The following is a 26,087-nucleotide window of genomic DNA, read 5'->3' on the forward strand; positions in this document are numbered from 1 at the left end:
ACACCTACACCTTTTAACCTTTTAACCTTTTCTACATAGCATTGTTTTATTGTAGACATATGAAATGTACATCGTGCGTTACATAAAGTGATTACACTGAGCATGAAAACAGCCAGTCTCAATATTGATATTTTGGGTTTGGGAAACAATTTATTTTGTAGAAAAAATGGTTCAATGTTGGGACATAAATGGGCACAGTTCATTGTGTATTGTCAAACATGAGTCTAGTATTGTTTTACAGTGATTAAAGAATATTATGGTAGTTGTCTACTAAAAGGATAGTTGTCCAATATTTTTGTCTTGCATTTAACATAAACCTAATGCGAGATGTTCAGTCTGGAGCACAAACAACCCTTCTGATTCTCAGGGAATTACACCATTTGTTGCCACTTGTGCATTATGAATCCACCCACACATCACTACGTGTTATATTTGTGGCGTAGGGGGAAAAAGAAGGAAAAAAAAAAAAAAGCACTGTTCTATTTCAACTTCTTCTCGGTGGAGAAAAGTTGGCAGCCCTCAGGTCCAGGTATGAAGTGCCTGTTGTTTCTAGATTTGGTAACAAGATGGCGACCTGCACACAAAATTCAGTTGATGACAAAAAAGACGGCATCTAGAAAGAAGTTAATTCAATGAATTGTGAAAATGATTCAGATTCTACCATGTACCTTCTGACACTCTTTACATTTTTAACAACTAAAGCTAAAGGACCCACTGTAAATCAGTGGTACCACAATGTGAAATTGTATTATCAATAATAATGTTTTATACATTACACAGAATTTAACCTGAAAAATGGGTCCTTGAGGTCCAGGATGTTTCCAGATTTGAATCCTGATTGGTCGACCATGGCTGTGATGTGGATGTTGTAGTTCTGCCTGTGAGAAAAAACACAACCTCATAAGGAAATGTTTCAAATCTTGTTGGGCTCTGTTGGCCGTCGCTCTCGCATCCAATCTCAATCCGTTTGACAAATCAGACCAAGACATATTCTAGACATCTGTCCACTTTGGCTGTGTTATTAGTTGTTGTAGACTTTTGTGAAACTCACTAAAGAGCAAGGAGACCGATTGATAAAATTAGCTGTGCCACAGGATTTCGACTTCCTGCCTTACTAAGTATATTTAAACTGACGCCATCTAGCGGTCAAACCCGGGAGTAATTTAAAAAAAAATGGCCAACAGTAGGCGGGTGTAGGCTGGGAACTTCAAAGTTTGCCAAATTCACAGGTTATCAACTGAAAGCCTACCTGTTGTTAGCAGCCAAACGGACGGTCCCAGATAAAGTTTGCCCCATTTTGACGTAAAGAGGCGTCTGGAGCAAACATCTGACCTGATACCACCGAGTCAGGGGCTCAGTAGGAGCTGTGGAGAGCCACAACGTTGACCTGTGGAAGCAGCAAACCAATGTGTGGGTGAATATATTCATGTCATTACTTTGTGAAGTATTTCAGACACAAAGAGAGTAAAAGCGTTCGCTTTTTTCCCTACTTGGATCCTGAATAGGCCACATCGAACCAAAACGCCAGGCCATGGACCAGACCAGATTGCAAAAGAGTAAACACAAAGGGGATTTCTATTCTGGAAGAGAATGTATGACAAATTTGATTAAATTAAACATATATATCAAACATGTTTTTCCCTTTTAGTAAATATATATTCACTACCAGTCAAATGTTTGGACACACCTTCTCATTTCATAATTTTTCTTCCATTTGAATGACTATTTACATAAATTCTCACTTAAGGGATAAAAACAATGAATAAATGAAACATATATGGTATTGTGTGATAAAGTAACTTTTTTTTCTTTCTTAACTGAATGGACAGGTGGATAGGCCAGGCGTCTACCTGTGAATATCTTCCTCTTTGACTTCCTTAAAGTTGATGCAGTGCTTGACGGACCGAGCCATGAGGATGTGAAAGTCAAACGTGTCCTGACAAAGAGAGAAACCATGAACATGACGAGGGTAAGTGCCCCGCCAACTCCGACTCAGTGTCTTTGTCAATGTTCCCGCTCACTATAAGAGAGAAAATGTCAGAGTCACGGGGGATGTGCTGCACATACAGTACCACGATAGGCTGGTTGAAAAACTCTTCCACCGCAGGACCGTGAAGAGCGCTCAGGTTCACTCCGTAGAAATTCCTCTGCTGCCTACAAGAAGGTCATGAAGACACAGGAGACTTTTAAAAGAGTTTGTGGATTCAATTATCTTGAATGTCTATTGCATTGTGTCCGGTGTTATCCACATCTTCTAAAAATGACAAAACCTCAGTTAAATACTTTCTTATCAAGCAGTCAAAAACAAATTTGACTGCTTGATAAGAGTAAGAAAGCCTAAGAAAAGTACAAAATTAAAATGAAATAATACATTACAAAAATATCTCATTCTTAATTTCAGAGCTAAAATATTATTATTATTATTATTATTATTATTATTATTATTATTATTATGTCAGACTATTGGCAGAATGTGTGGCCAACATGAACTGCCTACATTTAAAAAAGAAAGAACAAAACTGAACAGACAAACAAAACAGTTCAGTTTGCACAAACCAACTGGGTGGTTTGGATTTCAATCATGGACAGTAAACTGACAGATTGCGAGCAGTTGAAATGGATTCAGCAAAGGCTGTCATCAAGAGTCTTTTTTGACACAGCGCCAGTTTGAACAGGGATTTGTCGTGTCAATCCATCTTCAAGTGCAGTCCATCCATACAGCTCAAAACCCACAAAAGTCCTTTTGCTGAACGCAAGTTTACAGTTTACCCCGTCATTCCTCAAGGCTGACTGAGCCTGACCTCCAAATAGCGGAGAAGCAATGAATGGTTCAGACCGTGGCAACACACACACACACACACACACACACACGTAGCATGCATATTCTTTGTATACTTGCATGAACCTGTGCAACAAACAAACTGAATAGCAGTGGCTGTATTGTGATGTCAAAATGTTTGAATTGTCTGTTTCGTGAAGGCCTGAAACATTAAAGTTAAGGAAAGTAACTTGTAAAAAAAAAAAATGGACTTCAATATAACTGCTACAAATGTATTCAGAGCTCCCTGCATTAAAGCTTGAGAGAAGTGTAAGACCCCCTCATCCCCCCTCCTTTCGGAAAAACACAACAGAACTAGCACCACTTGGGCTATAATATATCATAAAATGGTTTGTATCGTCTGCGCAGTGTTTTGGACTAATGTGGACAAGAATTTTTAGCTCGGAGTGTACTTTGGTGGACTTTTTGGAATTTTGTCGAGGAACCTCTTAAAATCGCCTTTTATTGGCATCAGTAGGTTTAGTTTCCTACTCTTAGATAGAAAGATAGATCACAATTATCTATCTATCTATCTATCTATCTATCTATCTATCTATCTATCTATCTCTCCATTAAGATCATTTCTTCAAGTTCAGCGGGCTGGATTAGAAAGTTTAATGGGCCACATGTGGCCCCCAGGCCGCAGTTTGCCCATGCCTGTTTTATCTATCTATCAAGTTACTTGTTGCTACCTAACTGTTGTTGTCACCTATATGAAGGTCACGCAATGTGTAAGTGTAATTCTGTATGGGTTCTCGAGCTGTGCTGTCATATCCAGGGTATTGAACCAATGCAGGATGTCCCTGAACCCAACAGAACAAGAGATATGAGCACCTCAGCAAGGTTTCATCTATCAAGTGTTTGTGTGTAAATGATCAGACGGAGACAGGAGGCTTTGGAGTGCATAAGGAACTGCGGGAGACAGACCAGAAACTGGCTTGTGCATAATGTTCAAAGTAGAGGTGCTCGTCGGTGAAGGGAGCCACGTGAATATCACCAGAGGAGGGAAACATCAAGCCTGGACAGAATAGAGAAAAAGAGGCCAACTTAACACCAAGAAACATATTCAATGTTCAAGTTTCACTCTTTGTCACTCTCACCGTGAGGCTTAAGCCACTTTCTGGCATATAGGAAGCTGGCCATGAGCTTGCCACTGAGCAGCATGTATCCCATTGGCTCAGAGACGATGACATCAACCATGTCCGGGCAACCGACATCGTCCACTTCGCCCTCGAGGACCCTGATCCGCTCTGACAGGCAGTTGCTATTTACTAAGATCTTCAGAAGAGACATTGAGAGCGCGTGGTTCTTAGTCAAGTCTAGTCAAGTCAAGTCAAAGTTTATTTATAGAGCACTTTGAACGCGAGTGAACAGACACTACAGTTCACACTCGTTCTGTGCAGAGGAAGGAGTGATCCACCACCCACCAAGGCTTTTCTAGAGTGCTGAAAACTTATGAAGATGAAAGAGTTTTGTTGGGATGGACATCAGGTTTGGGACATCTAACATCTATAATGAGAGCTTTGTGATTACTTGTATGTTAGCGCTTCTCAATGAATAACAATGGATTGATTTATTGAATGAATTATATAAATAATGAGATTCCTCCATCTCTCTAGAGTCTGTAACCACGTCTCCTGTTCTCAGGGTCCGACAAAGGCGGGCTTACACCCTGCTCCAAGAAGGTTGTAAAACACAGACTAGAGAAAAAGTATGAAGTATGAATTTTATAACAATTTATTGAAAAAGTTTAATACTCAAATATATACTCAAACTACATCAAAAAAAGATCACAATCTTATTTACCCAGTAAACCCATGTCAAGTGAGACTCTGTGTAGTTCCTCCACTAAAGAAGGGACCACATGATGAGATATTTCCTTGTACTTCAGTAATTGTAATTGAGTATATTTTGGCATATATATTTTTTGTTTATTTATTTATGTGTATGTGCTTTTTACTTTTTCACTCTGGAAACCAAATGCAAGGATATGCCGCTGCACCAATATGCGCCACTGTGTAATTTGGGTAATGACATTCAAAGGAAGTCAAGTGTGATGATTCAATTGAAGAAAAAACAAACCAAATAACCTGTAGTTTGCCACTGGAGGGCAATCAAAGTGGAAAACCATTGTTGGAATGGCTGAAACATTTTGTGAACATAAAGCAAACTAAAGTAACAATACTTACTGTTTCCATCACTGACATGAAACACACACACACACTACACTACACTACACTACACTACGCTACACTGACTGAGAAACAAAAGTGGTTTCCAAAAACAATAGTGCCGTGGTTCTGAAAACAATACCCTGTTTTACTTTATCAGAGTAGTTTTTTCGTAGTCTTTTTTTTTTTTAAATAGATCTATAAATGAGCAGGGGTACTGTAAAAACAAACAAACATAAAAACGACAAGATTTTTGCATGACATAAAATCCATTAACATTAATAAACAAAAAGCAGCTTTAATCCACATATTTTCGGTCTGATCCCCGGATAGCGTATCACCGCGGCCCCCATACAGGAATCGGGGCCAGATGTTGCCGCAACCCATTAACTCCTCAGAATGCCACGCTCTGCACGTGATGTATGTGCTCTTTGTGCATGCTGTGTATTGCAACACTGGGTTTTCACTTTCGGGCTCGCCAAAGCCAACAGATTGAATAACTTTAACCTCCCAAACTCTGCAAAGCTGAAAACACAATGACAACGATGAAAGCTTCAAAACTACCAACCTGCGTGTATTTGCCCATTTGGCTGGACTCTGCAGTGTAGACTCGAGAAGCTCCTGCCTGGACAGCAAAGAAAGAAAGAATGCCAGAGACGGAACCGACGTCCAGAACCACCTACGAGGATAAGGGGGGAATTGGACACTCACTTCTCTGTCAGGGATTTGTTGAATTGTCTCAAATACAAGTTGAAGCAGTTGACTTACAAGCTGAAGGTCCAATTTCTAATGGAATTTGATTGCTGATAGAGTGATTGGTTTAATTGGGAATTCTAAATTGACTGTAGGTTTGTGTGTGAGGGATGTTTGTCTTTCTTTGTCTTTCTTTGTGACCCTGCGATGAACTGGCGACCTGTCCAGGGTCTCACTTTGCCTGCACCCTATGACAGCTGGGAGAGGCTCCAATAGACCCCCGAGACCAGAAGTGCAGGTCGAAGCGGCTATTGAAAATGAATGGATGGTTGGCTGGATGGATGGAACCCTCTGTCCCCAAGCCCAACATACTTGATTTCAACAATGATTACATTTGATTTGTTTGAGTCAGACAACACCAGAGGAATAATTCAAACATTTTCCTGTAGTTGTGTATAATTTTAACCAATGTTTTTCCAAGCAGGCCTTCATCATTGTCAAAAATACTCTTCAACCCGTCCTAGAGGAGGAAGACTCAATGAAAGGACCTGCCCATCCATACCCCTTTCCCCCCTCGCTAAGAACAGTGTTTAAAAGTAGCTCTTGGATCGATAACCCTCCATCAAATTAATCATCCATCCATCCAATTTCAATACCCGCTATTTCCTGAGCTCAGGGTCACAGGGGTCTGCTGGGGCCGGTTGGCTAAGTCATTGTCCTACCTTGCCTCTGAAATCCTCCTGATTGGCTAAAATGGCCCTCTGGTAGGTGGTGATCCTGGAGTAATCCTGAAGAAGACTTTGCTGAAGCTGGAATGGACAGTCTTGGAACTGCAGGCAGGGAACAATCTGCGTTACCATTCCACGCCCTACACTGGAAACCAAAACAGCCAAAACATTCTACATCTGCTTCGCTGCAAGCGTCTGTAAACCTTGCGTTAGGGCTGGACAACTGGCAGATTGGTGACTATTTGTGTGACTGATCGGCATTCCTGGTTTGTAGTGTTGTAGTCAAGACGGCACCTACCGAGACCAAGACATTATCAAGACTAGAGAGTGTTGAGATCGAGACAAGACCAAGATTTTATATTTAAAAGAAAAATAGCAACAAAACAGAGAAAAAAATGACCAGTATCTTTTTTTCATATTCAAGTTTGCTTTTAAATGGAACAGCAACAATTATTTTCAGCAAAGTATCTTTGATTAATTTTCTTCAACGTTTTGCTGCTTTGCCGACTATTTTGAGCCATTTTCCAAAAAACAACTTTGCTTCATAAAAATTAAAAAAAAAATAAATCAACTTGGAATAAGGGGCAGGGTGTCACTCTGGGTGGCACAAACAGCGTAAAACAGCAGCAGCTGAATTCTTTTCCATTATTATCAGTCATTGTAGCGTTGGCAAAAATCCCGAGTTGGCAAAAATCCCGAGTCCACCCAGTCCGAGTCCAAGACGAGACCGGGATTCTTAAAAAGCGGTCTTGAGACCAAGACCAATCTCTAGTACTGCAACACTACTGGTTTGTTTTAAACAAAGGACGAGCACAACAGAGCTTGTAGCTGTGATAATAGCAGCAACAAAAACACAGAATGTTATCATAGCTTCCACTGCTCTGGCTTCCACCTGACACGCAGGGGTACTCCAGTTCCTCAAGTCGCTTTCTGAGGGACCTTTTCTCCACTCCGTGTTGTTGCATGTATTCAATGACTGCTGGAAGCTCCTCATGTCTGCAGAGCCAAAAGAGAACAGCGTGCTTTTCGAGCGTGACATTGACGACTGAACGATTGAAGTGTAAATTGATCCAAGGATGGACTGCACGGACCCGACGGAGTTTTGAACTGCAGCAACAGACTCCGATGATCGACCGTAACGACGATGGACTGTCCTCCCACTTTGCAGAGGTCCATCTCCTTGGAAACCGGGATTTGGAGGACAGTTGTTCTGTTGACTGGAATTGTATTTGTGTCAAAGACTATTCACTACTTCATGTTTAGAACATAGTCCACTCATTATTCAATCTCTTTTTTAATGATTCTAAGAAACACATACAAAGCAAAAATACATAAATATAAAAAAAAAAATAATAATGCTGAACTTATTGAGGACCTTCACTTGAAAATTCTTAAAAATTTGTGAAAAATCTCGTTGACTGCTCATGGAAATAGGAGACCTTGTACACAGCTCATGTGTCCACATATTATGCAGTACATTGATTTATCCTTATTCAACATAGTTCGTATGCATGCAAGCTAATTTTCATGTTATTAGTGCCACAAAACCTAATTTTGTCTTTAAAGTGAAATACATTGGTTTTGCATGTTATTTTCCCAATAATTTTCAAGTGCAAATTGACAGGAGAAGAATCCTTATCTGACATTGTTAATGTACTAATCAATGTTTTCACTGAATTGATTCCTCTGTCAATTTTCTTTAAAGAGAAAATTCAGTTTTTACATTCAATGTGTGTTTCTCGTGACAACCTTGTTCAGATTTTAACTTCAGTATATGCGTCGCTTGTGGTTTTCATATGAGCGTTCAAAGGTTTCCAATCACAACTCGCATACATTTTTCTCGTTGATGTTGATATTTTAAAGATTCCAATTGTGATCTTTGATCTTCGATAGACCCGCACCAAGACATTAAGGATTCGCTCCGCATCCGTGTTCACAAAGAAAAACTCATGAATAACTCACCATCCTGCAGAAGAAGCAGCCGGGTCTCCTGCCCCATGGTGACTATCAAAGTGTGCCCCCGCTCTGCCGTCACGGTGACCTCCTGCTCGGCCTGATTCAAGGAATGCGGTATGTTGGTGTCTTTTCATGGATGCCGTCAAAACAAACTGGAGTCCTTACCGTGTCAAACCTCTGGCGTATCGTTCTCAAAGAGAACGAGAAAATGAGTTGAGTGTTCACTGAAAAGATCTGCTGGGCATAATTCTTCGGGAGACTGTGTCGTAGTGTTGTAGTCAAGGCCGCGCCAACCGAGACCAAGACATTATCAAGACTATAGAGAGTATCCAGGTCAAGACAAGACCACGACTTTACATATCAAAGAAAAATAACGGCAAAACAGAATACAATGACCAGTATCTTTTTTAAATTCAAGTTTGCTTCTAAATAGAACAGCAACATCTTTTTTCAGCAAGGTATCTTTTAATAAGCTTCTTCAACATGTTGCCGCTTTGCCAACTATTTTGAACCATTTTCAAAAAAAACAACAACTTTGCTTCATAAAATGAAAAAATAAGTGATCTAGAAGTAAGGGGGTGTGTCACTCTGGGTGACACAAACAGAGAATAAAACAGCAGCATCTAGATTCTTTTCCGTTATTATCAGTCGGTGCAGTGTTGGCTGAGTGTCGACGGGTCTTGCTCAAATATCCCAAGTCCGCCCAGTCTGAGACCGAGACCAGACCCAGTGAAAATGCCTTAGAGTCCGAGACGACACCGAGACCCTTAAAAAGTGGTCTGGAGACCAAGACCAATCTCTAGTACTACAACACTACTGTGTAGCCTTGCATTAAATTTCGTTGTCGAGCTTTGTAAGGTCAGCAAGTATGCAAGCTTGGATGTTTTGATCAAGAAACCACACATACATGCTTTCAAACCCAGTTAACATACACCTCAATTTGAACAACCCAGGTGAGTATAAGCAAGTGTGCTCTCTTCTTACTTCCTGTGGCCTCTCCTGGAGCTCCGTCTCCACCCTCCCCTCCTCCTCCTCCTTCTTCTCCTCGTCCTCACGCAGAGAGAAAACCCTGACGGAAAAGGCTGCAGACTCCTCGGCCCTCTCGTCCATGCTGGGGCGCGAGGTGCACGTCGAAAGGGAAGGAACCAAGTGGAGGAGGTGCAGAGGCTCAAAGGGGAGTTGGGTGGTTGGGGTGGACTCCATTTCTCCTCCCCTCCCACTCTTAACCTCTGTTTGGAGGCGGAGGACAGATTGAAAGGGGGGAAAGGTTTTTATTGGGGGGAACGCACAAACGCACAGGGTGAAAGAACAAAAAGCTGCCCACCAGTGTTGTTTAGATGCACATCAGGAGACTCTTTGCTGTTTGAGTCACACAAATGCTCACATGTCCAGATATGAAATCTGAACATATAAAAGTGCCTGTTTAAGCTCCTAAGAGTGTTTGAACTCAAGAAAAGGACAGGTTTCTGAACACTCACTTGTGATTGAGTCAAACTATTTAAGACAGCATTTCTCAAGGCAAAAGTGGGTCACGACCCATGCGGCTTATTTATTTATATGTGTGTGTGTGTGTGTGTGTGTGTGTGTGTGTGTGTGTGTGTGTGTGTGTGTGTGTGTGTGTGGAGAGAGAGAGAGGGAGGGGGGGGGATGTTTTATTTTTTTTTTTAGAAAGTGGGCAAGCTCTTTTATTTTTCTGGAATGAATTTGAGTGCTGTGGAATAGATTTGGGTCGAGACTTCATGATAAGGAAAAGAAATGTGGGTCTTGAGACTCCACCAGTTGAGAACCACCGATTTAAGATTACAAGACGCCCTCTGGTGGATTTTCAGCACCGGTGCAATGGGAGAGAGAAAAAAACAAAACACCACTCAATGTTCAACAATAGAATGTCTTCCGTGGCCCAGCAGCCTCCAGGAGGTTAAAAAGAAAGAAAGAAAGAAAGAAAGAAAGAAAGAAAGAAAGAAAGAAAGAAAGAAAGAACGAAAGAAAGAAAGGCATCACTCAATATGATGTCACCATTAAATTGCTGTCACGACTGGGACCTGTTACTAATTTGCAAAACACTAAAAAATAAAGTTTAAACTAGCAATTATTAATTAGAAATAATTAATAAGAAATGACCCCGTGACCCTGAGCTCGGGACTAAGTGGGTATGGAAAATGAATGAATGAATGAATGAATGAATAATAAGAAATGATTTTGTCTGTTGTTGGCAAACAGAAATGACTCCTACGATAACCGGAACGAAAGTCAGGAGTGAGCGGTTCTCCAACGGACATACGAAACGATGCACCAATGAAAAATGGCGTCAAACATTGACCAAATTTTCCAAGATTTTATATTGAATAAAATCAAAGAGATTCACGACAGACATCACGATAAAACGTAAGAAAATAATGTGTATTTTTTGCACTACTAAGAAATTATTGTAAAGTATAAATTCCGAACTCTTCAACTGGGCTGAATGGAACAAATTAAAACTGTTGTTTTCTTCCACATGCAACGGCTGTTTTGAATGATTAGGGTCTGCTACTCTACTGTATTTGTTGTTGTTATCTGTATTTTCGATTGTTGTGTGTGTCAGTGTGTTCGCGTTAGCTATTGAATAAATTATTCCCGTTTCCAAGGTAGGCAGTTGTTTGGCGCGATATAGTTTATCTTTTACTAACGTGCACATCCTTGTTTGTCGTCATGTTATCGCAAGGTTTGTATTCGTGTATCTCTCAGCTGGAAATAAAGGCTTTTTTTTTTCTTTTTTTCTTTTCTTTTTTTTTTTTTTTTAATTCTGCTAGCGTACAGGCCACTCACCCACTGATGTACTGACTCACTGTGATTCTGTCTTTCATCTCTTTCAGTGCCACTGACGGCTCAGGACCTGCAAATGAATTGACTGGAGCAGAAGAAGCGTCCAAAAGAGACAAAGATGACACGTTGCAAAGCTGCAGTTTAAAAAAGAAACAAAAGAAAAGCAAAAAACACAAAAGTAAAAAGAGAAAGAGGAGTCGGCATATGGAAGAGGACAAAACCAGCTCAGACTCTGACAGTGGTACCAAGCATCGAAAAAGGTAAAGCATACATTTTAAATAACATGCATAGTGAAGGATAAGTATACACTTTACACTTAATGACAGACAGGCCTCTTTGTTTTTTATTGTAATACTATACCATGTAGCATTTGAATTATATATTAAGTATTGGTCATCTGCAAGGCAGCGGCAGTGCCAGGATGTTGTTTTATTGGTGTAGCGAAGGTGCTGCAATGTTGCAACCAGGTGTGAATAAAATGTCAGATCAGGTTTCGAGAAATATACACATGTGCTTGGTTTTTACAATAGTTTTGCACATTTCTAAATGGCCTAATCATTCTGTTTGATTGTCTTTGATGACAGCTGTTGCACGGATGAAGCAGTGATTGTGCATTGAGATTCTTTTTTTATTGGTTCCATGAGTTTTGGTTGTATCGATAGTTTTGATAGTGTTATGGAGGAAACTGTCTTTGAGTCTTCCATGATTAGTGGGACATGTAGTGCCGGCCCGGCAGTACCAGGTTCAAGAGGTGATGGCTGTGGTGGGTTTAGTCCCTGATGATGTTTGCAGCTCTGCTGAGGTAGTGAGAGCCGGCGATGCCCTCCAGTTTCTACAGGTTTTTTGAACAGTGTTTGGTCTTTTTTTTCTTCCTAGAAGAGGAACGCCACAGGAGGCGAGTTTGGAAGAAGGTAAGAACACAATGTGACACCATGGAACCTTTTTTTTTTTTCTTGAAGGTGATGCCACGTTTGGAATGTCTAACTGACTGCCGTGTGAGCAATAAAATAGCTTGATGTTCTTGTGCTGAACCCTTTTTTTTTTTCAGACAAGATAAGTGAGGGTAACTTAACTTTTCAGAAAAGGCACACGTCAGCCAAGAAGAAAAAGAAAAAGAGGAAAAAAGAGCTGTCGTCACATTCAGACACAGAATTTGTGCCAGAGCCCAGTACGCGCTTGACTGCATCGCCGAGGCGAGAGGAGCTGCCCGACATCATCCCAAGACACGTATGCCAAGCATTTACTCCTGCTGATCGTCTGTCCGTCTCTCTTTCTCCTTGTCTTTGACTTTTTGTACATTTCCTCTATATTTCCTTCCATAAGTCTTTGCTGGTAAGAACATTTATCAGTGCCAAGGTGAGGGAAACTCATTATGCTGCCTGTTTATCTCTGGGTGTGGCTGCGTCTGGGCTCTGAGAAGATGGTTTATGGTGGAAAAAAGTTTCTTGGGCTTTCTGTAATGATTTCTGATTATGTGGGAGTAGAAACAAGACCACGGCTGCGTTTCCATGACAGTTTCTCACAAAATAAAAGCGATATTTCTAAAATTTCAACAAAGTAAAATCGCGATTTGCAGAGGTTTCCATTGAATGGTGTGAAGCGCATAAGCCGTAAGGGACGAGATTTGAGGAGAATTGTGTTTGCTTTTGTTTGTTTACATTTGTTTCCTGTCAAGAACGGTTGTTATATTTTTCTCTTTGATTCCTTGTAAAAAATATTTCGTCTCCTCCTCCGTCCAATCATAATGCGCCATTTTCACTTGAAGTGAACTTGTCACATGACCCCGTGAAGGCACGTCTGCTGAAGATGCAAATGCGAAACAAATGTTTCCATGACACTTTTGCGATTTACCTCGGTATCAATACATCTGAAAAACCACCTCATCAGAGCGACAAAACCTGTTCCAAGTTTAGGTCTCATGTTCAAACACTCGGTAGCCAGTAGCCCTGGGTAAAGAAAGCTCGACATTGACCACATTCATAACTTCAAATGGCAGCTCCTGTTTGAAAAGATTTGCCTTTGGAATAACTCTGGGGATATTCCAGAGGAAAAAACGCAGGAGCTTCACCAGTCGTCTCTTTAGAGTCTATATTTTATTGCGTGTTTGGAGCCACTGAACACGGCCACCATCTGAAAAAGATCACGCACACTGACTGCACACACGTCTGGCTTGAATCTTAACCGTCAGCAATGTGGGATTAGTCCGAGCTGTCTTTACGCCTGAGGCCATGTGATCAGTCAGGATGGCATCACTCCACGCCCACAGAGTAACTGACGCCTCACAATAAGATTAAACTGAAGTGCGTGCTGCTGGACATGGTGAACAACATTGGAAGATACTCACCTCAACTTTTGCAAGTCACTGCATCCTCTGAACAAACTGTCAAAAACAAGTGTTGGCATGAGTGTTGGCGTAGCCGCCACCACCGCAGCCACATTCTGAGATCAGTTGTATGGATGAAGATCACATTTTTCTTTCTGGTTGCCTTCCAACAGCACAATATCACAAGGGGAAGAGGACAAGAGGAAAAAGATGGTTCACAGTCCTCAGTGTTACAGTCCTGCCCATCGAGGAAAAACTCTTGTTCTCGCTCCCGCTCCCGTTCCCGCTCCCGCTCCCGTTCTCGCTCCCGAAGTCGACACCGTCACCGAAGATCCAGGAATCAGTCCACAGCCACTTTAAAGCTTGTCAGGACCAAATCAAGGTAAAACCCTCATATCAGTTCCCCTTTTAAGATGTTCTTTAGGAAAAGGACAATAGGTTTCAAAAAACCCAGTCAAGCATGTTTACCTCATGTAAATCTGTGTAGGAAAGGGACTGGCACCTTTCAGTCATCACCAATGAGTGAACACTGGATCTTAAAACTTAAAACACTGGATGTTAAAAACATATTTTGGTAAGCTGGAGTTTAAGACTGTAAAAAGTGGTTTATTAACAAAACATATTAATTAAACAACCAAAAAATTTCAGGATATATATATATATATGTGTGTGTGTGTGTGTGTGTGTGTGTGTGTGTGTATTTCTTTGTTTATTCCAAATGTCCTCTTTCGACTGTTCCCCAGTTCAACCCAGAGATCTGTCAAAGCAGAGGAAGCGACTGAGTCCAGCTCAAAACTGCAGAGCCCAGACCGACGGAGGGAGCCGCTAGAACTGGAAGAGAAGAGCACAACAAATATAGGTGGGACATTTGACATTATACACACAAAGAATGTTTAGAAATGCACAAAAGATATTTTAAGCAGCGATAAATTAAAGTAAGTGTGTTCAAGTGAGCAGTAATGTTGTGAGGTTTTTATCACTACGACCTAAAGACTCACTTAGGGGTCTTTGGGTTCAAATCCCCCCTCATCCACTGTTTGTTTTCTCGTTTTTTCAAGTCCTCTACCCGAATGTGTTTTCACGTAACTCTGTTCTCACTGTTCAATCCAAAACCAAGATCCTCACAGTAGCATGACACAGACAACCTAACCTTGATCTTCACTGAAAACCTGTAGCCAGTACACATTTCATCAGCTAAACATGCTTCCAAACTCGTCAAGCAATGATAAGTAACAAGACATTTGAGACAGTTCTGCTGACTTCCCTGGTAGACGACAGTGGCGGCTGCTCAGAGACCAATATGCCTTCAATGATTTTAGTGAACACACATGATTTAAATTTAAGTTAAATGTGTCCTGCAGTGGCATTTGAGTGGAATTCAGTGCATTTAATAATTTATTGTAATAAATGATTTAATAATCATGTAATAATTGATGAAGATTAATTCATTAAATAAATTATGAAATGATTGTAACAATATTTAAATTGATTTATCTGGAACGATTGAAATTAGTGATCACAAATGTTGAAATAATGACAGTGGGTCCAGTTGAAAGTGTTAACAATGTGTAGTGGGCAGTGGAATAACTCTCAGTGGTGGTGACTGTTGACTGAAAGACAGGATGGACTACTAGAACCGGGTCTGAAGCAGGCTCACTCCACAGAATAGATCTCCATGGTAACTTGTACCCCAACATATCCCACTTCCCTCTGTCCCACCTTTGTGCAACCAGATCACGGATAAATTGAGCCGGAATAACCAAGATATCCCGGCTTAATCCCTTAACCTAGCTTTGTGTGATACCCCTCAGGTGATAGAAGTCTGTTTTGTTTTGTTTCCCTGTGGCGTCTGATTCTCCCATTTAGTCCGACACAAGTTGACTTATCCAACTCACTGGACTTTTCCCCTCTAATTCCAACACCACAGAAAGCCGGAAGAGAAAAGAAGCAAAGGCGCCAGAGAGAAAAAGTGAAAGGAAGTCAGCAGAGAGGCTGAGAAGATCCCCCTCAGTGTGCAGGAGACACAGGAGAAGATACAGGTCCAACTCCAGGAGCCCTTTAAGGAGAAAGAGGTCAAGATCAAGGTGATGTGAAAAATTATTTTAAATCATGATTTATTTATTTTTTTAAATGATTCTTTTGGACTGGAATAACATTGAGTGCACGTATTTCTTTGCTTTGAGGAAGTATGCCTCATTGATATTGAACAAATGTAGAATAGCAGGTCAATAATGGCCATGTAAGTTGCTCTTTGTTAGTTACTCAAACATCGTCACATACAAATATTCCCAAAACAACTTTTCATGGGAAAAGGTTTGAGAGTTTTACAACTAGGCCACTTTAGAAAGAAAGAAAGAAAGAAAGAAAGAAAGAAAGAAAGAAAGGCCATTGGCAGCTCATTAGGTGTGAGAGTCTGTGATGATATAATACTCAGAATGAAGCCAGGCTTATGATCATGCTCCCTTTTTCAAGTTAAATGATTCAATTTTCTTTTCATGTCCTAAATGTGAGGAAAATCAAATCAAATATCTTTTTTTTTTCCAAAGAGGGAAAAATATCCAAAGGAAGGTGTGTTGGAAGAAAACTCCGAAATTCCTCTTTTTATTTGCTACTGAAAATATCCAGTTTAATCCAGTGGTGCGATCTCTTTTGCAACCCATGTGTATTACACAACAAATAAACAACTGAGCTTTTTCAATTGATTTGCCGTTGGTAGTTGTTTAAAATAACTTAATATTTACTGCGTGTTGTCCGTTCAGGTCGCGTTGCAAGAGGAAGTCACGCTCGCGCTCGCGCTCGCGCTCATCCTCATGGGAACGGAGGAAGGCAACACACAGGCAGAGAGAGCACCGCAAGCAAGAGCCCAGTCACTCATCAGCAGCCACGAGGTCCTCCGGCAGGAAGCACTGCAATTTGAGCAGCAGCCCTCAACGCATTAGTGAACTCGGTAATTTCAATTGTCAAAATAAACTGACGATGATGATGATGTGATGATGATGATGATGATGATGATGAAACCTTTTTCCACCTCAAGAATTATTTTAGGTGCAAGATTTAGTTGCCAGGTTGCGGGTTCGGTCCCGGGAAGATGGCTGCATGGATGTAGTTGATTAGGTTTTATCTGCGATGTAGTCGTAGGGGTTCGGTACATTCTAAAGTTAAGTGGTTACTCGTGTGCTGCGTCAGCCTGTTTGACAGTTGTTTGCAATATTTATTTCAGTGTGTTCATATTCTTTTTTGTTTGTTTTTTAGATAAGAACCAGTTGTTGGAAATTGCAAAGGCAAACGCTGCTGCCATGTGTGCAAACGCAGGTACGTTCGTGTACAGAGTTGTGCTCACAATATACGTAGGAAATTATACGTTACTTGTCACTGTTATTTTCTAGGGATGCACCAAACCCGATACCGGTATCGGCTATCGGTATCATCACAATCAACGGGAAAATATCTGTTTGGTTTTGTTTCTTGGCGCTTCGCTCATGTTGTTACGTCTTGAATCAAATCCACCCTTCCCCTAACATCTTTTTCTTCTTGCAGCCACCATGACGGCAGCCTTGTGTAGCACAGGCGCTCTGACCTCACTGCTCCCCCTGGGCTCTGTGACCAACCTGCCGGCCCCTGTTGAGGTTCATCCAAATATTGGCTTGGCTCTGGAGGAAGTGAGGAGGAAGCTATCGCAGAAGGCCAACAACATGAGCATCAAGGAGTTTACAGATGTGAGAGCGCTCGTCTGAAAAATGCCCGAGTTATCCGCTTTTAAACTACATTTATCCTTTAAAAAGGAGGGATGCACCGATAGCGGTAGCGATACCAGGGTTGAGTACTCCTCTCGTACTTGTAAAATACGTGCCGATACCACCACGACACCGATGGTATGGTTGTATATGTTTTAACTAGGCATGTACCGACACCGATACTTTTCGACAGAACACGTAGAGTTCAGGCACTTGCTTTTCAGTACTCACCGATGCTGATACTGAGTGCCTGATGTTATTAGAATTGCTTTAATTTGTAATTTATTCCACCACTGATGTTGTGTTATCTGAAACAGATTTAACACAATTGTCATATACACATAATTAGCCTAATAGTATAATTACTTAAGTGATTTTTTTTTTGGCCAAACTGTGATATCTGAAGAAAAAAAAATACCAATGTGCTTGCTAAAAAAAAAAAAAAAATGTTTTTTCTTGTTTTCAGAAAACGTTCAAATATGACTTAGGCAACAATGCTGCTGGGCTATCAGTGTTGTAGTTGTTGTAGTATCGACACATATTTCATGAGTCGATGTAGATTACTCAACCCGGGTATTTGCCATCGGTGCATCCCTACGTACAATCCCTATTTATCTCCGGGTGACCGGAGTGGAAACGGAGAAAGAGGTCATTTCCTCTGAACTCACTGTGTGCTATTAATCTGCCACGGATTTTCATGCAATACAAGTGAAAAAGGACTCCACTCTGCAATGTATGTAACCATGATAGAGTGCCTGGACCCCCACTCGCTGAAGTCATCTGACACAAGCTAAATGCTTGTTATGTGTCTCGTTCCTTCAGACTTCAATCGTCCACAGTCAGGGTTGGGAGACTCTCTGGCATTGGCAGAGAAGATCTGCAGAATGTTGCGGAGAGAATATGCAAAGTTTATATTATATAGTTCTCACTGACATCGCATGCACCTTTTGTGTCTGTATATTTTTGATTTCCCGCAGAAATGCAAGATGATTGTGAACAGTAAAGAGGAGCTGCCATTGGCGACGCCTTTAGTTCCAGATGAGGAGAGCGGTTGGAAACCCTTCAGTGGATCAGCGCCCCGAGAGCAAAAACCCATCAGCTTCAATATCAACGTAACTGCTACACATGGGCTGCTTCACATTTCAGTGGAGCATTAAAAAAACACAGCATACAAATGATGCCTTTAATTTGGTTCAATCGTCATCTTCGTTCTTTTAATACATCCTACCTGAAATCTTCAGTTATACAATTTAATGTCTTGTCCTAAAATTGGAAATGTTAATATGTCCTTTACGGCTTTTGAATATAATTTTCTATATTTAGCAATTTTGTTTTGTATTTTTTTCACAGTGACTGAGTTTGCAATATGTTTTTAAAAAATGCACAGTTAATATCTCTCTCTCGCTCTCTCGCTCTCTCTCACTCTCTCTCTCTCTCTCATTCTCTCTTTAAAGAGCTCTTCAATTCATCCAACATTACGTTGTGATGTGGGGATGGCAAAGGAGTTCCCCGTTTCTTCGGGATCGCAACATCGTAAGAAGGTGCGATTTGTATGAATGAGGAATCTACAAGAACATAAATGTAAAAAAAACCAAAACAAGTCAAGATGGGTTTGTAAGATGACACGCCCGTCTCGAAAATCATTTTTGTAAAGATTGGATGGAATAGTTTACTTTTCACAACATTATTGAATGGTTTTAAGAAAGTCGGGATGTCTCTGTAAGAACAAGGTAGAAAAGCAGTCGCGTTCTGGCTCGGTTCTTGTTTTATATTTTCATCAACCCAATGTTGTAGGAAATATGTTTGTGCTGTAGAATAACTGCTCAAGGTAAAGTTGCGATGACGGTTCAGGAAGTGCAATCTACCAAAATCCATGAATATTAGGTTTACAGTAGGGATGCACTGATATCGCTTTTTAACAGAGTACAAGTACTTGTGATTCAGGACTCACCGATACCAATACTTATATCTCACGTTATAGAAATACTTTTATAGTTATAGGATTTTTATTTTATTCTCCCTCAGCGTGTCTTTCTACATCACGGGGCGACTGTCACAAGTTCCACTGCACTGCAAACACTAATTGAACTCACTTGTCACGTGTGCATACATGTACAACTGGTATCGGCACGAGTACTCAACCCTGGTATCGGTGCATTCCTACTTTACAGTTACAGTGCTGAACAATTCAAACCCCTGGCTTTAAACCAGTCACACTGTTCTATATGCACCATCACATGTTGAGTTTCTGCTCTGAAGGAGACGGCAGCTCTCGATGTGTATGGAGAGTGGGTGCCAGTCGACAAGACGCCGGGCAAAGCACCGTCCAAAACCACTGCAGCCACCAATTCAACCTCCGCATCCACGCTGACGTCGAGTGACACAGTGGCCGCGGCAGGAGTGCATGACGCTCTGCAGCAGCCAGCGACGGTGGCAGACGCCGACTGTGTTTTCAACGATCAAACCCTGCAGGTGAGTCGTCGGAGTTAAAGGGGGTTTGCGTGTTTTTTTTTTTGTTTAAGTTTCACGATTCGTTGTCCTCTTTTTAATGGTTGGTCAGGAAGGCTCCTTGCTAACCGAGGAGGATCTACTTTTTTTTTTTTTTTTTGAAATTTTGTCTTTATTTGGAACAGACAGTTGTCTACGCCCCCCCCCCCCCCCGTCGCACTACTGCAAAAAACATTCATAATAAACATAGAGAAATTAAATTTTGTATTTTTTTTTACTTATTTATTTAGCACAATTTAAAACAGTGCAAGGAGGGAACGAAGCCCAAAGGGCTTGTACAGAGTTCCACTCTCATCATCATCTACTATAAATAGAAAATAAAATGTACAAACATAGTGCAACTATAACATAAACAACACACAACAATATAGAATACATTGAACAATTAGGAAATTGAAAAGATGAAAAGTAGTACCAGTAAGATCATGAAAAAAAATCTGCTCTATACAAAAATTATAAATAAAATCCATTTGTTCCAGATTTGGCAAAATGTGTCTTGTTGGCTTCTTAGTTGGACGGTGAATTTATGAGGTGTGATTGTCTGTCACATCCGTTGTCTACCTGTTTTCGCTCCAGGCGGTCGACATCTGTCAGGCTGTGAATGAAAGAATCAAAGCGCAGCGGCGACTGGCTGAGAACCCCTACGACGTCAGGGCCATCACCATGCTGAGTCGCGCACAAGAACAGGTAACGGCGTTTTTTCTATCAGTCGTAGACTTGATTTGCTGATCCTATAAGCCACTGATCCTACACAGCAGATCAGTGGCCTATAGGATCAGTTTTGTGGTTTCTTCTGTTCAAAAGTGTCATTTTGTTCGCATTGCTGAGAAAACTATCCCCATCATTTTAAGCGGACCACCAGTCAACAGTTTGGACACATCCAAAAAAAACTTCCCTGAGAAGCTGTGTCCAAACCTTTGACTGGTGGTTTGTGTTTTAATACGAAAACCACAGAAAATGTCCTCAGAGATCGACTGACTTTTTCTTTTTTTTTCTTTTTTCTTTTGGGCGACAATAGTTGTGACTACTGGGCAGCTGTGCCCAGTTACTGCAGCGTTCATCAGTGCAAATGAATGGTGATGTTTTCAAAGTGATGATAATGTGGAAATAATCCCCCACGTACACGCCACATTGCTGCGATGAGCGTTCAACACCAACGTGATGTTCAAAGCATTCTGACTCTCTGAGGTGAAACAAATGCTTGTATTTGTTTGAAAGGTGGACGCCTGGGCCCAGTCCAGTATTGTTCCTGGTTTCTTCACTGGCTCAACTGGTGCCCAGGTCCTCAGCTCTGAAGATTTGTCCACGTCCGGACCACAAGCATGGCTGAAGAAGGTTTGAGTGCACAAACACACGCAACACAACACAACACAACACAAAACCTTTGCTTTTTGGTTCTTTTTTTTTTAATTTATTTTTTTTTTGCCCTTTTCACACTGTGGTCTTTCTACTTCGTCCTGACCGGTGGCTTTTATTGCTTTTTCTGTCTTGTTCTTCTTTTGTCTGCGACAGGATCAGTTTCTCCGGGCGACTCCCGTGAGCGGCGGTGTCGGGGAATTCCTCATGAGGAAGATGGGCTGGAGGGCGGGGGAAGGTCTCGGACGGAACCGCAAAGGGACTGTGGAGCCAATCATCATTGACTTCAAGGTTGACCGCAAAGGTACCAAACCACACAGTCGGCGTCTGAATAATCGCGAATGTCACACTCGTTAGTGTCAAATCAAACAGCTGAAAACATTAATGTGTGTGTATGCAGCCTCGTCATTTGTTTTTCTATCACTTTGATAAAGAAAATACATTTTATATAAAAAAAAAAACACAAATGTACGTAAAGAACTTATATCAAAATTGATCATCTGTGCTGTCATTTATAATGCAGAAATATAAGTTAGAGAATGCAGAATTCCTGAATTATTTTATTAGGATGACATTTCTACAATAAGCTGGGACTTTCTATAATCAGTCTGCCCACTGTGCCATAGTTACTGTATAACGAGAGAAAATACATGAATAGTTGCTGGTGCATATTACTGATGTACACAGACACGCACCTTTTTATCCCAGCACGTGTAATTCCATCTACCGTAATTTCCGGACTATAAAGCGCACCTGAATATAAGCCGCATGGTTCAAAGCGTGGGGGAAAAAAGTAGCGGCTTATAGTCCGGAAAATGTGGTACATAAAGTGGACATATTTCTTTCCATGACAATGCTTATGTGAATCATGTTTTTATTGTATGTTCAAGGCCTAGTTGCCACTGGTGAGAAGCCGCAGAAGCAGACAGGAGGGCTGGTGGTGACCAAGGATCTGATGGGTGAGATACTCAGAAGCATCACATCACTAACACATTATTGACCTCACCCTCATCTAATGGAGTGCTTTTTGTATGACAAACCATAAAATGTGTGGCAGGGGAGCGTGACATTTGAAAAGTGAACTTGTTTGATGAACCAAATAGAAAGCTGCGTTCCCGTCACCCCGAGAACTGTGCAAAACCTAAAATATCGCAATAAAAAACCCGGTCATGGAAAAACCTCTCAAATGTGGCTGAACGGTTTTGATGCTCTCGTGAGGTGTTTTTTTCAGGCGTATATGTACAAAGGTATATCGCAAAAGTGTCATGGAAACACTTTTTTCACATGTACGTATGGGGGTCACATGACCAGTTCACTTCAAGAGAAAACCCAAATGTTCTGTGCCTCCGTCCTCCTCACAGTGGGGTCTCGCGGCACGAGATTTTAGGAAGATTACGGCTCATGCGCTTCACACCGTTCACTGGAAACACCTGCAAACCGCAATTGTACTTTGTCGAAGTTTGAGAAATATATCCTTTATTTTTTGTCATGGAAACGCAGCTACAGAGTGGCAGGCCACAAACATGTTTTCAGAGACAAGCTGCGGGACACTAAGATGACTTTTGGACACCTGTGATCTACTGCAGGGGTTCCCAAGGTTCCCCCACTTTCCTCCCTGGCCAGGGACCCCTAGCACAAACCAACAGACAATGTTCCAAAATAATAAAGAAATAAAGATAACAATAATAATAATAACAAATAAAGAATCGTCTTTGTCCTGTGCAGGAAAACACCCGGTGTCTGCCCTGATTGAGCTGTGTAACAAAAGAAGAATCTTGCAGCCAGAGTTTGTCATGGTTCACCACAGCGGTCCGGATCACCGCAAGAACTTTCTTTTTAAGGTAGGTGCGTCTGATTTTCCCACCAGTCGGTGTCTCCCAAAGCACTTTACAATTAATATACTGTGGTAAGAAACACCCACCCACCCACCCACCACTTTATCACCTTTTGAACACATCGTTGCTACTACTCTGAGGCCGGATGTGGTTTGGTCATGAGTGATTCAGTCATAGAAATCAAACAGATCTGTGAGATGTTTGAGACTTATTTAGACATCCTGAGAGGATCCAATGATCCGCTTCCTTTTAGCAGGAGCCTACTGCTGCCAAATTGGTCACATTGTACTCGGAAATCCTTCACGCAAAACAACAGTTTCTCCAGCGTGTCTTGATCTGGCTTTGCCTCGTCCACAGGGTGTGTTCCCTTGAAGTGGGGGGTGTGGAACAAGCACATTCTGCCCTCTAGGGCAGCGGTGTCAAACATACGGCCCGCGGGCCGGAAGAAAACAGTTTGCCGGCCTCATCCGGCCTGCGAGATGATTTTGCAAAATATAAAGACAGCAATTTATCAGTGAAAGAAAGTGCCGTTCTAAATGTGTCCACTTGGTGTCGCAATATCGTTTCTGCTTCGCAAACAAACTCAATACTGGGCCTGAGCAAATCGGCACAAGTACATCCACTCACGCCTCCTATTGGCTCCCCTCATTACCCTAGAATGTCTCCTATTGGCTGCCCTCAGTGCCCCAGAATGTCTCAAAACAGACAAAGCTGATGCAGAGCAGTGTTGCCAACTTGGCGACTTTCTCCCCCAAAAAAGTCGCTATTCTCCCAATACCGACTTTCTTTTTGGTCAAAAGCAACTAGCGACAAATCTAGCGACTTTTCCTGGTGTCGTTACGTTGCGATCAAGTGCAAATTGTCAATAATGCAAATTACACAATGGCGACTTCTAGCGACTTTCAGGACAGCCAATAGCGGCTTTCCTTACTGAGGAGTTGGCAGCACTGATGCAGAGTGCAGAGTGCTCAAAGAACACGAACAAAGAAAAACAAGAAAACAACTGGAAGTTGTTGTTATTTTCACGTTATTATCACCATACCATGATTATAGCGGTCCGGCCCACTTGGGAATAGATTTTCCTCCATGTGGCCCGTGAACCAAAAGGAGTTTGACACCCCTGCTGTTTTTTTTAAAATGATGATGGAAAAATTTGAAGGCCGTCGGTCATTTTGACAGATTGCAATTCACACCCCTGACCACTTGGTGGCAGTGAGCATATTGCAACATCACCTTTTGACTTCTGTCCTCTTTTTTTGGGATCCGGTCAAAGTTGTGTCACCTGTGAGGGATTGGATTTGGCTCCTGTCTGATTACCCTGCTGGTTTCACCGTGTCATGTGATGCAACACGTCATGTTTTATTTCCCTCAGGTCACAGTTAATGGTGTCGACTACCAACCCCAGGCAGCGAGTCCCAACAAGAAACATGCCAAGGCCATGGCAGCTACAGTGGCACTGCAGGCTCTGGGGGAGGTAATAAGAAAGTTGCATTGTGTCCTCGATTACGTAGGGAGAGGAAAAAACATGTTTGCCATTGATTCAGCTGTTTTAGGTGGCCAAGTCTTACTGATTCAAATGAAACAAAGAATGTCAAAGCCAGTGCTGGAAACTTTCACGAGAATAAAATTGAGCATTGAAATAATTTCACATATTGAATTTGTAAATAATTCGATAATATTGAAAGTCTTCGTGTTTGCTTTTTCCTTGTCACAGTCCCTGTGACTTTCTAGAAACTGTGAAGTTTTGATTTTTATTTAGTACTACTACGACTACTCCTACTACTACTACTACTACTAATAATAATAATAATAATGATAACAAGAAGTGCAATAATAACTATGAGAAGAAGAACCAGCTGACACACAGTGGCAAAAATGTAGTGTTTTTCAAATCTAATCTATTTGGAGAGGAGAAAACAGCAGATTTTGACCTTTGAGACGCCTTTGGATGTGATTTTACGCTGTGTTGTTATTACAAAAATAATAATGTATAATGTGTAGTGAGCCAGTGATCAGCGAAACTCCCGACAGGGGAAAAGAACCCGGATGTGCAGCATCATCCCTTTCCTAATCTGTTATTCATCAACCCCTCCGGCCCATTTCAATTTGATTCCATGCATTATTATAAACTTGACACAAGAATTTCTTTGAGTTCATGCAAAAGGTTTGACATACGTGGGAGTACCATGGATCAAATAGGTGTCAGTATTTAGTATTTTAAAACGGAAAAACAATTGATTGAAAATGTTTGTATTTATACATCAATCTAAATATATATTTTATAGAGTATTTTCAGTAGGTCATGTGAGTGCCACTTGACAACATGAATTCCCAACAATTGATGACGCTATGCTATTTAGAAAGTTTCTGAACTTCTTTTTTTTTTGTAATTCCCGTGTGTGTTCCTCAGAATGACTCGCACCACTTACCGCTGACTTGCTTTCCTCCAGGTTGCTGCTGATGGACCTGGACTCTACACAGGCCCTGTCTTCACCGCTGCTTCTACTGGACCCTTGTTCTCCACCTAGTTGACGTTGTGTCGGACAATGTGCCGAGAGAGAAAGAGGGTATTTACCGTCGAGGCCATGACAAAAATAACCCTGCCATGGAGGAACTGTTGGAACTACTCAGAATACTCTACCCTCAAAGGACAAAATATATGTGCATATATTGTATATTTTTTATTACAGCTATGTTGAAATAATTTTAGATGACTTTGTATTCAGTATATTAAATCTGTTTATATAAACACCCACTGACAATTTAAACACTCACTGGGCAGTTCTCGTCCTCTTGCGTTTTGACCCCTCCCCCACAAGTCCAACCCCAAATACGAGTGCCAAGCAGGGAGCCAATGGAATGGGTAGCATTTTTATAGCCTTTGGTATGACCCTGCTGGGGGTCGAACTCGCAACCTCCCAGTCTTAAGGCGAGACACTGCATGAACGTCTGTAATACTACCACAGACGCTCTAAAAAAAAAAAAAAAAATACAGGTTCTGACCAAGTTCTTCTGAATGGGTGGACCAAAACCGACTCCTCACTGATCCAGCATGGACAATAGACGGTTCAAATCTCTTCAGTGGCTGTAGCAAGGACCCCTGACCTCGTAGTTATTATCATCGCAGAGCAAAGCTCCTCACGTCCACCGCTTCCTGACT

At 41.4% G+C, this 26,087-nt stretch overlaps 2 protein-coding genes across 4 annotated transcripts; one reads left to right on the forward strand and one right to left on the reverse strand.

The window, feature by feature from the left end:
- Positions 1–130: 130 nt before the first annotated feature.
- LOC142882848 (histone-arginine methyltransferase CARM1-like) lies at positions 131–9,515 on the reverse strand. The gene is made up of 14 exons (XM_076017544.1): positions 9,351–9,515; positions 8,373–8,463; positions 7,502–7,627; positions 7,303–7,406; positions 6,405–6,512; positions 5,558–5,668; positions 3,919–4,096; positions 3,746–3,836; positions 2,073–2,154; positions 1,851–1,936; positions 1,491–1,580; positions 1,250–1,387; positions 789–878; positions 131–574 (listed from the first exon to the last, which is right to left on the reverse strand). The coding sequence occupies exons 1-14, from the start codon at positions 9,474–9,476 to the stop codon at positions 550–552; spliced, it is 1,446 nt and encodes a 481-aa protein (XP_075873659.1). The 5' UTR covers positions 9,477–9,515; the 3' UTR covers positions 131–549.
- A 1,113-nt stretch (positions 9,516–10,628) lies between these two features.
- On the forward strand, positions 10,629–25,701 carry sonb (SON DNA and RNA binding protein b). Of its 3 annotated transcripts, none has more exons than XM_076017555.1 (20): positions 10,629–10,751; positions 11,222–11,431; positions 12,048–12,082; positions 12,220–12,398; positions 13,668–13,876; positions 14,238–14,353; positions 15,422–15,578; positions 16,254–16,441; positions 16,747–16,806; positions 17,032–17,210; positions 18,206–18,340; positions 18,683–18,769; positions 19,488–19,700; positions 20,313–20,423; positions 20,955–21,071; positions 21,249–21,396; positions 21,983–22,051; positions 22,818–22,933; positions 24,300–24,401; positions 25,378–25,701. In XM_076017555.1, the coding sequence occupies exons 1-20, from the start codon at positions 10,669–10,671 to the stop codon at positions 25,453–25,455; spliced, it is 2,592 nt and encodes an 863-aa protein (XP_075873670.1). In that variant the 5' UTR covers positions 10,629–10,668; the 3' UTR covers positions 25,456–25,701. The 3 variants fall into 3 exon arrangements, 2 of the variants coding, with proteins under 2 accessions (XP_075873670.1, XP_075873671.1); XM_076017556.1 differs by having other exon boundaries at positions 12,051–12,082; XR_012925978.1 differs by lacking the exons at positions 21,983–22,051; positions 22,818–22,933; positions 24,300–24,401; positions 25,378–25,701 and having other exon boundaries at positions 20,955–21,130; positions 21,249–21,381.
- Positions 25,702–26,087: the final 386 nt, after the last annotated feature.

Source organism: Nelusetta ayraudi, unplaced genomic scaffold (assembly GCF_046127955.1).
Source record: "Nelusetta ayraudi isolate G7.1 ecotype Tasmania unplaced genomic scaffold, CSIRO-AGI_Nayr_v1 ptg000006l, whole genome shotgun sequence".
Taxonomy (NCBI): domain Eukaryota; kingdom Metazoa; phylum Chordata; class Actinopteri; order Tetraodontiformes; family Monacanthidae; genus Nelusetta; species Nelusetta ayraudi.

Coding starts and splice junctions, on each gene's coding strand:
- LOC142882848 (XM_076017544.1), bottom strand. CDS start 9,476: ATGGACGAGAGGGCCGAGGAGTCTGCAGCCTTTTCCGTCAGGGTTTTC. Junction 5,669..6,404: donor AGGAGGATTTCAGAGGCAAG/GTAGGACAATGA, acceptor TTATCCTCGTAG/GTGGTTCTGGACGTCGGTTC. Junction 1,937..2,072: donor TTTTCAACCAGCCTATCGTG/GTACTGTATGTG, acceptor TCTCTTTGTCAG/GACACGTTTGACTTTCACAT.
- sonb (XM_076017555.1), top strand. CDS start 10,669: ATGGCGTCAAACATTGACCAAATTTTCCAAGATTTTATATTGAATAAA. Junction 12,083..12,219: donor GGAGGCGAGTTTGGAAGAAG/GTAAGAACACAA, acceptor TTTTTTTTTCAG/ACAAGATAAGTGAGGGTAAC. Junction 16,442..16,746: donor TCAACGCATTAGTGAACTCG/GTAATTTCAATT, acceptor TTTGTTTTTTAG/ATAAGAACCAGTTGTTGGAA.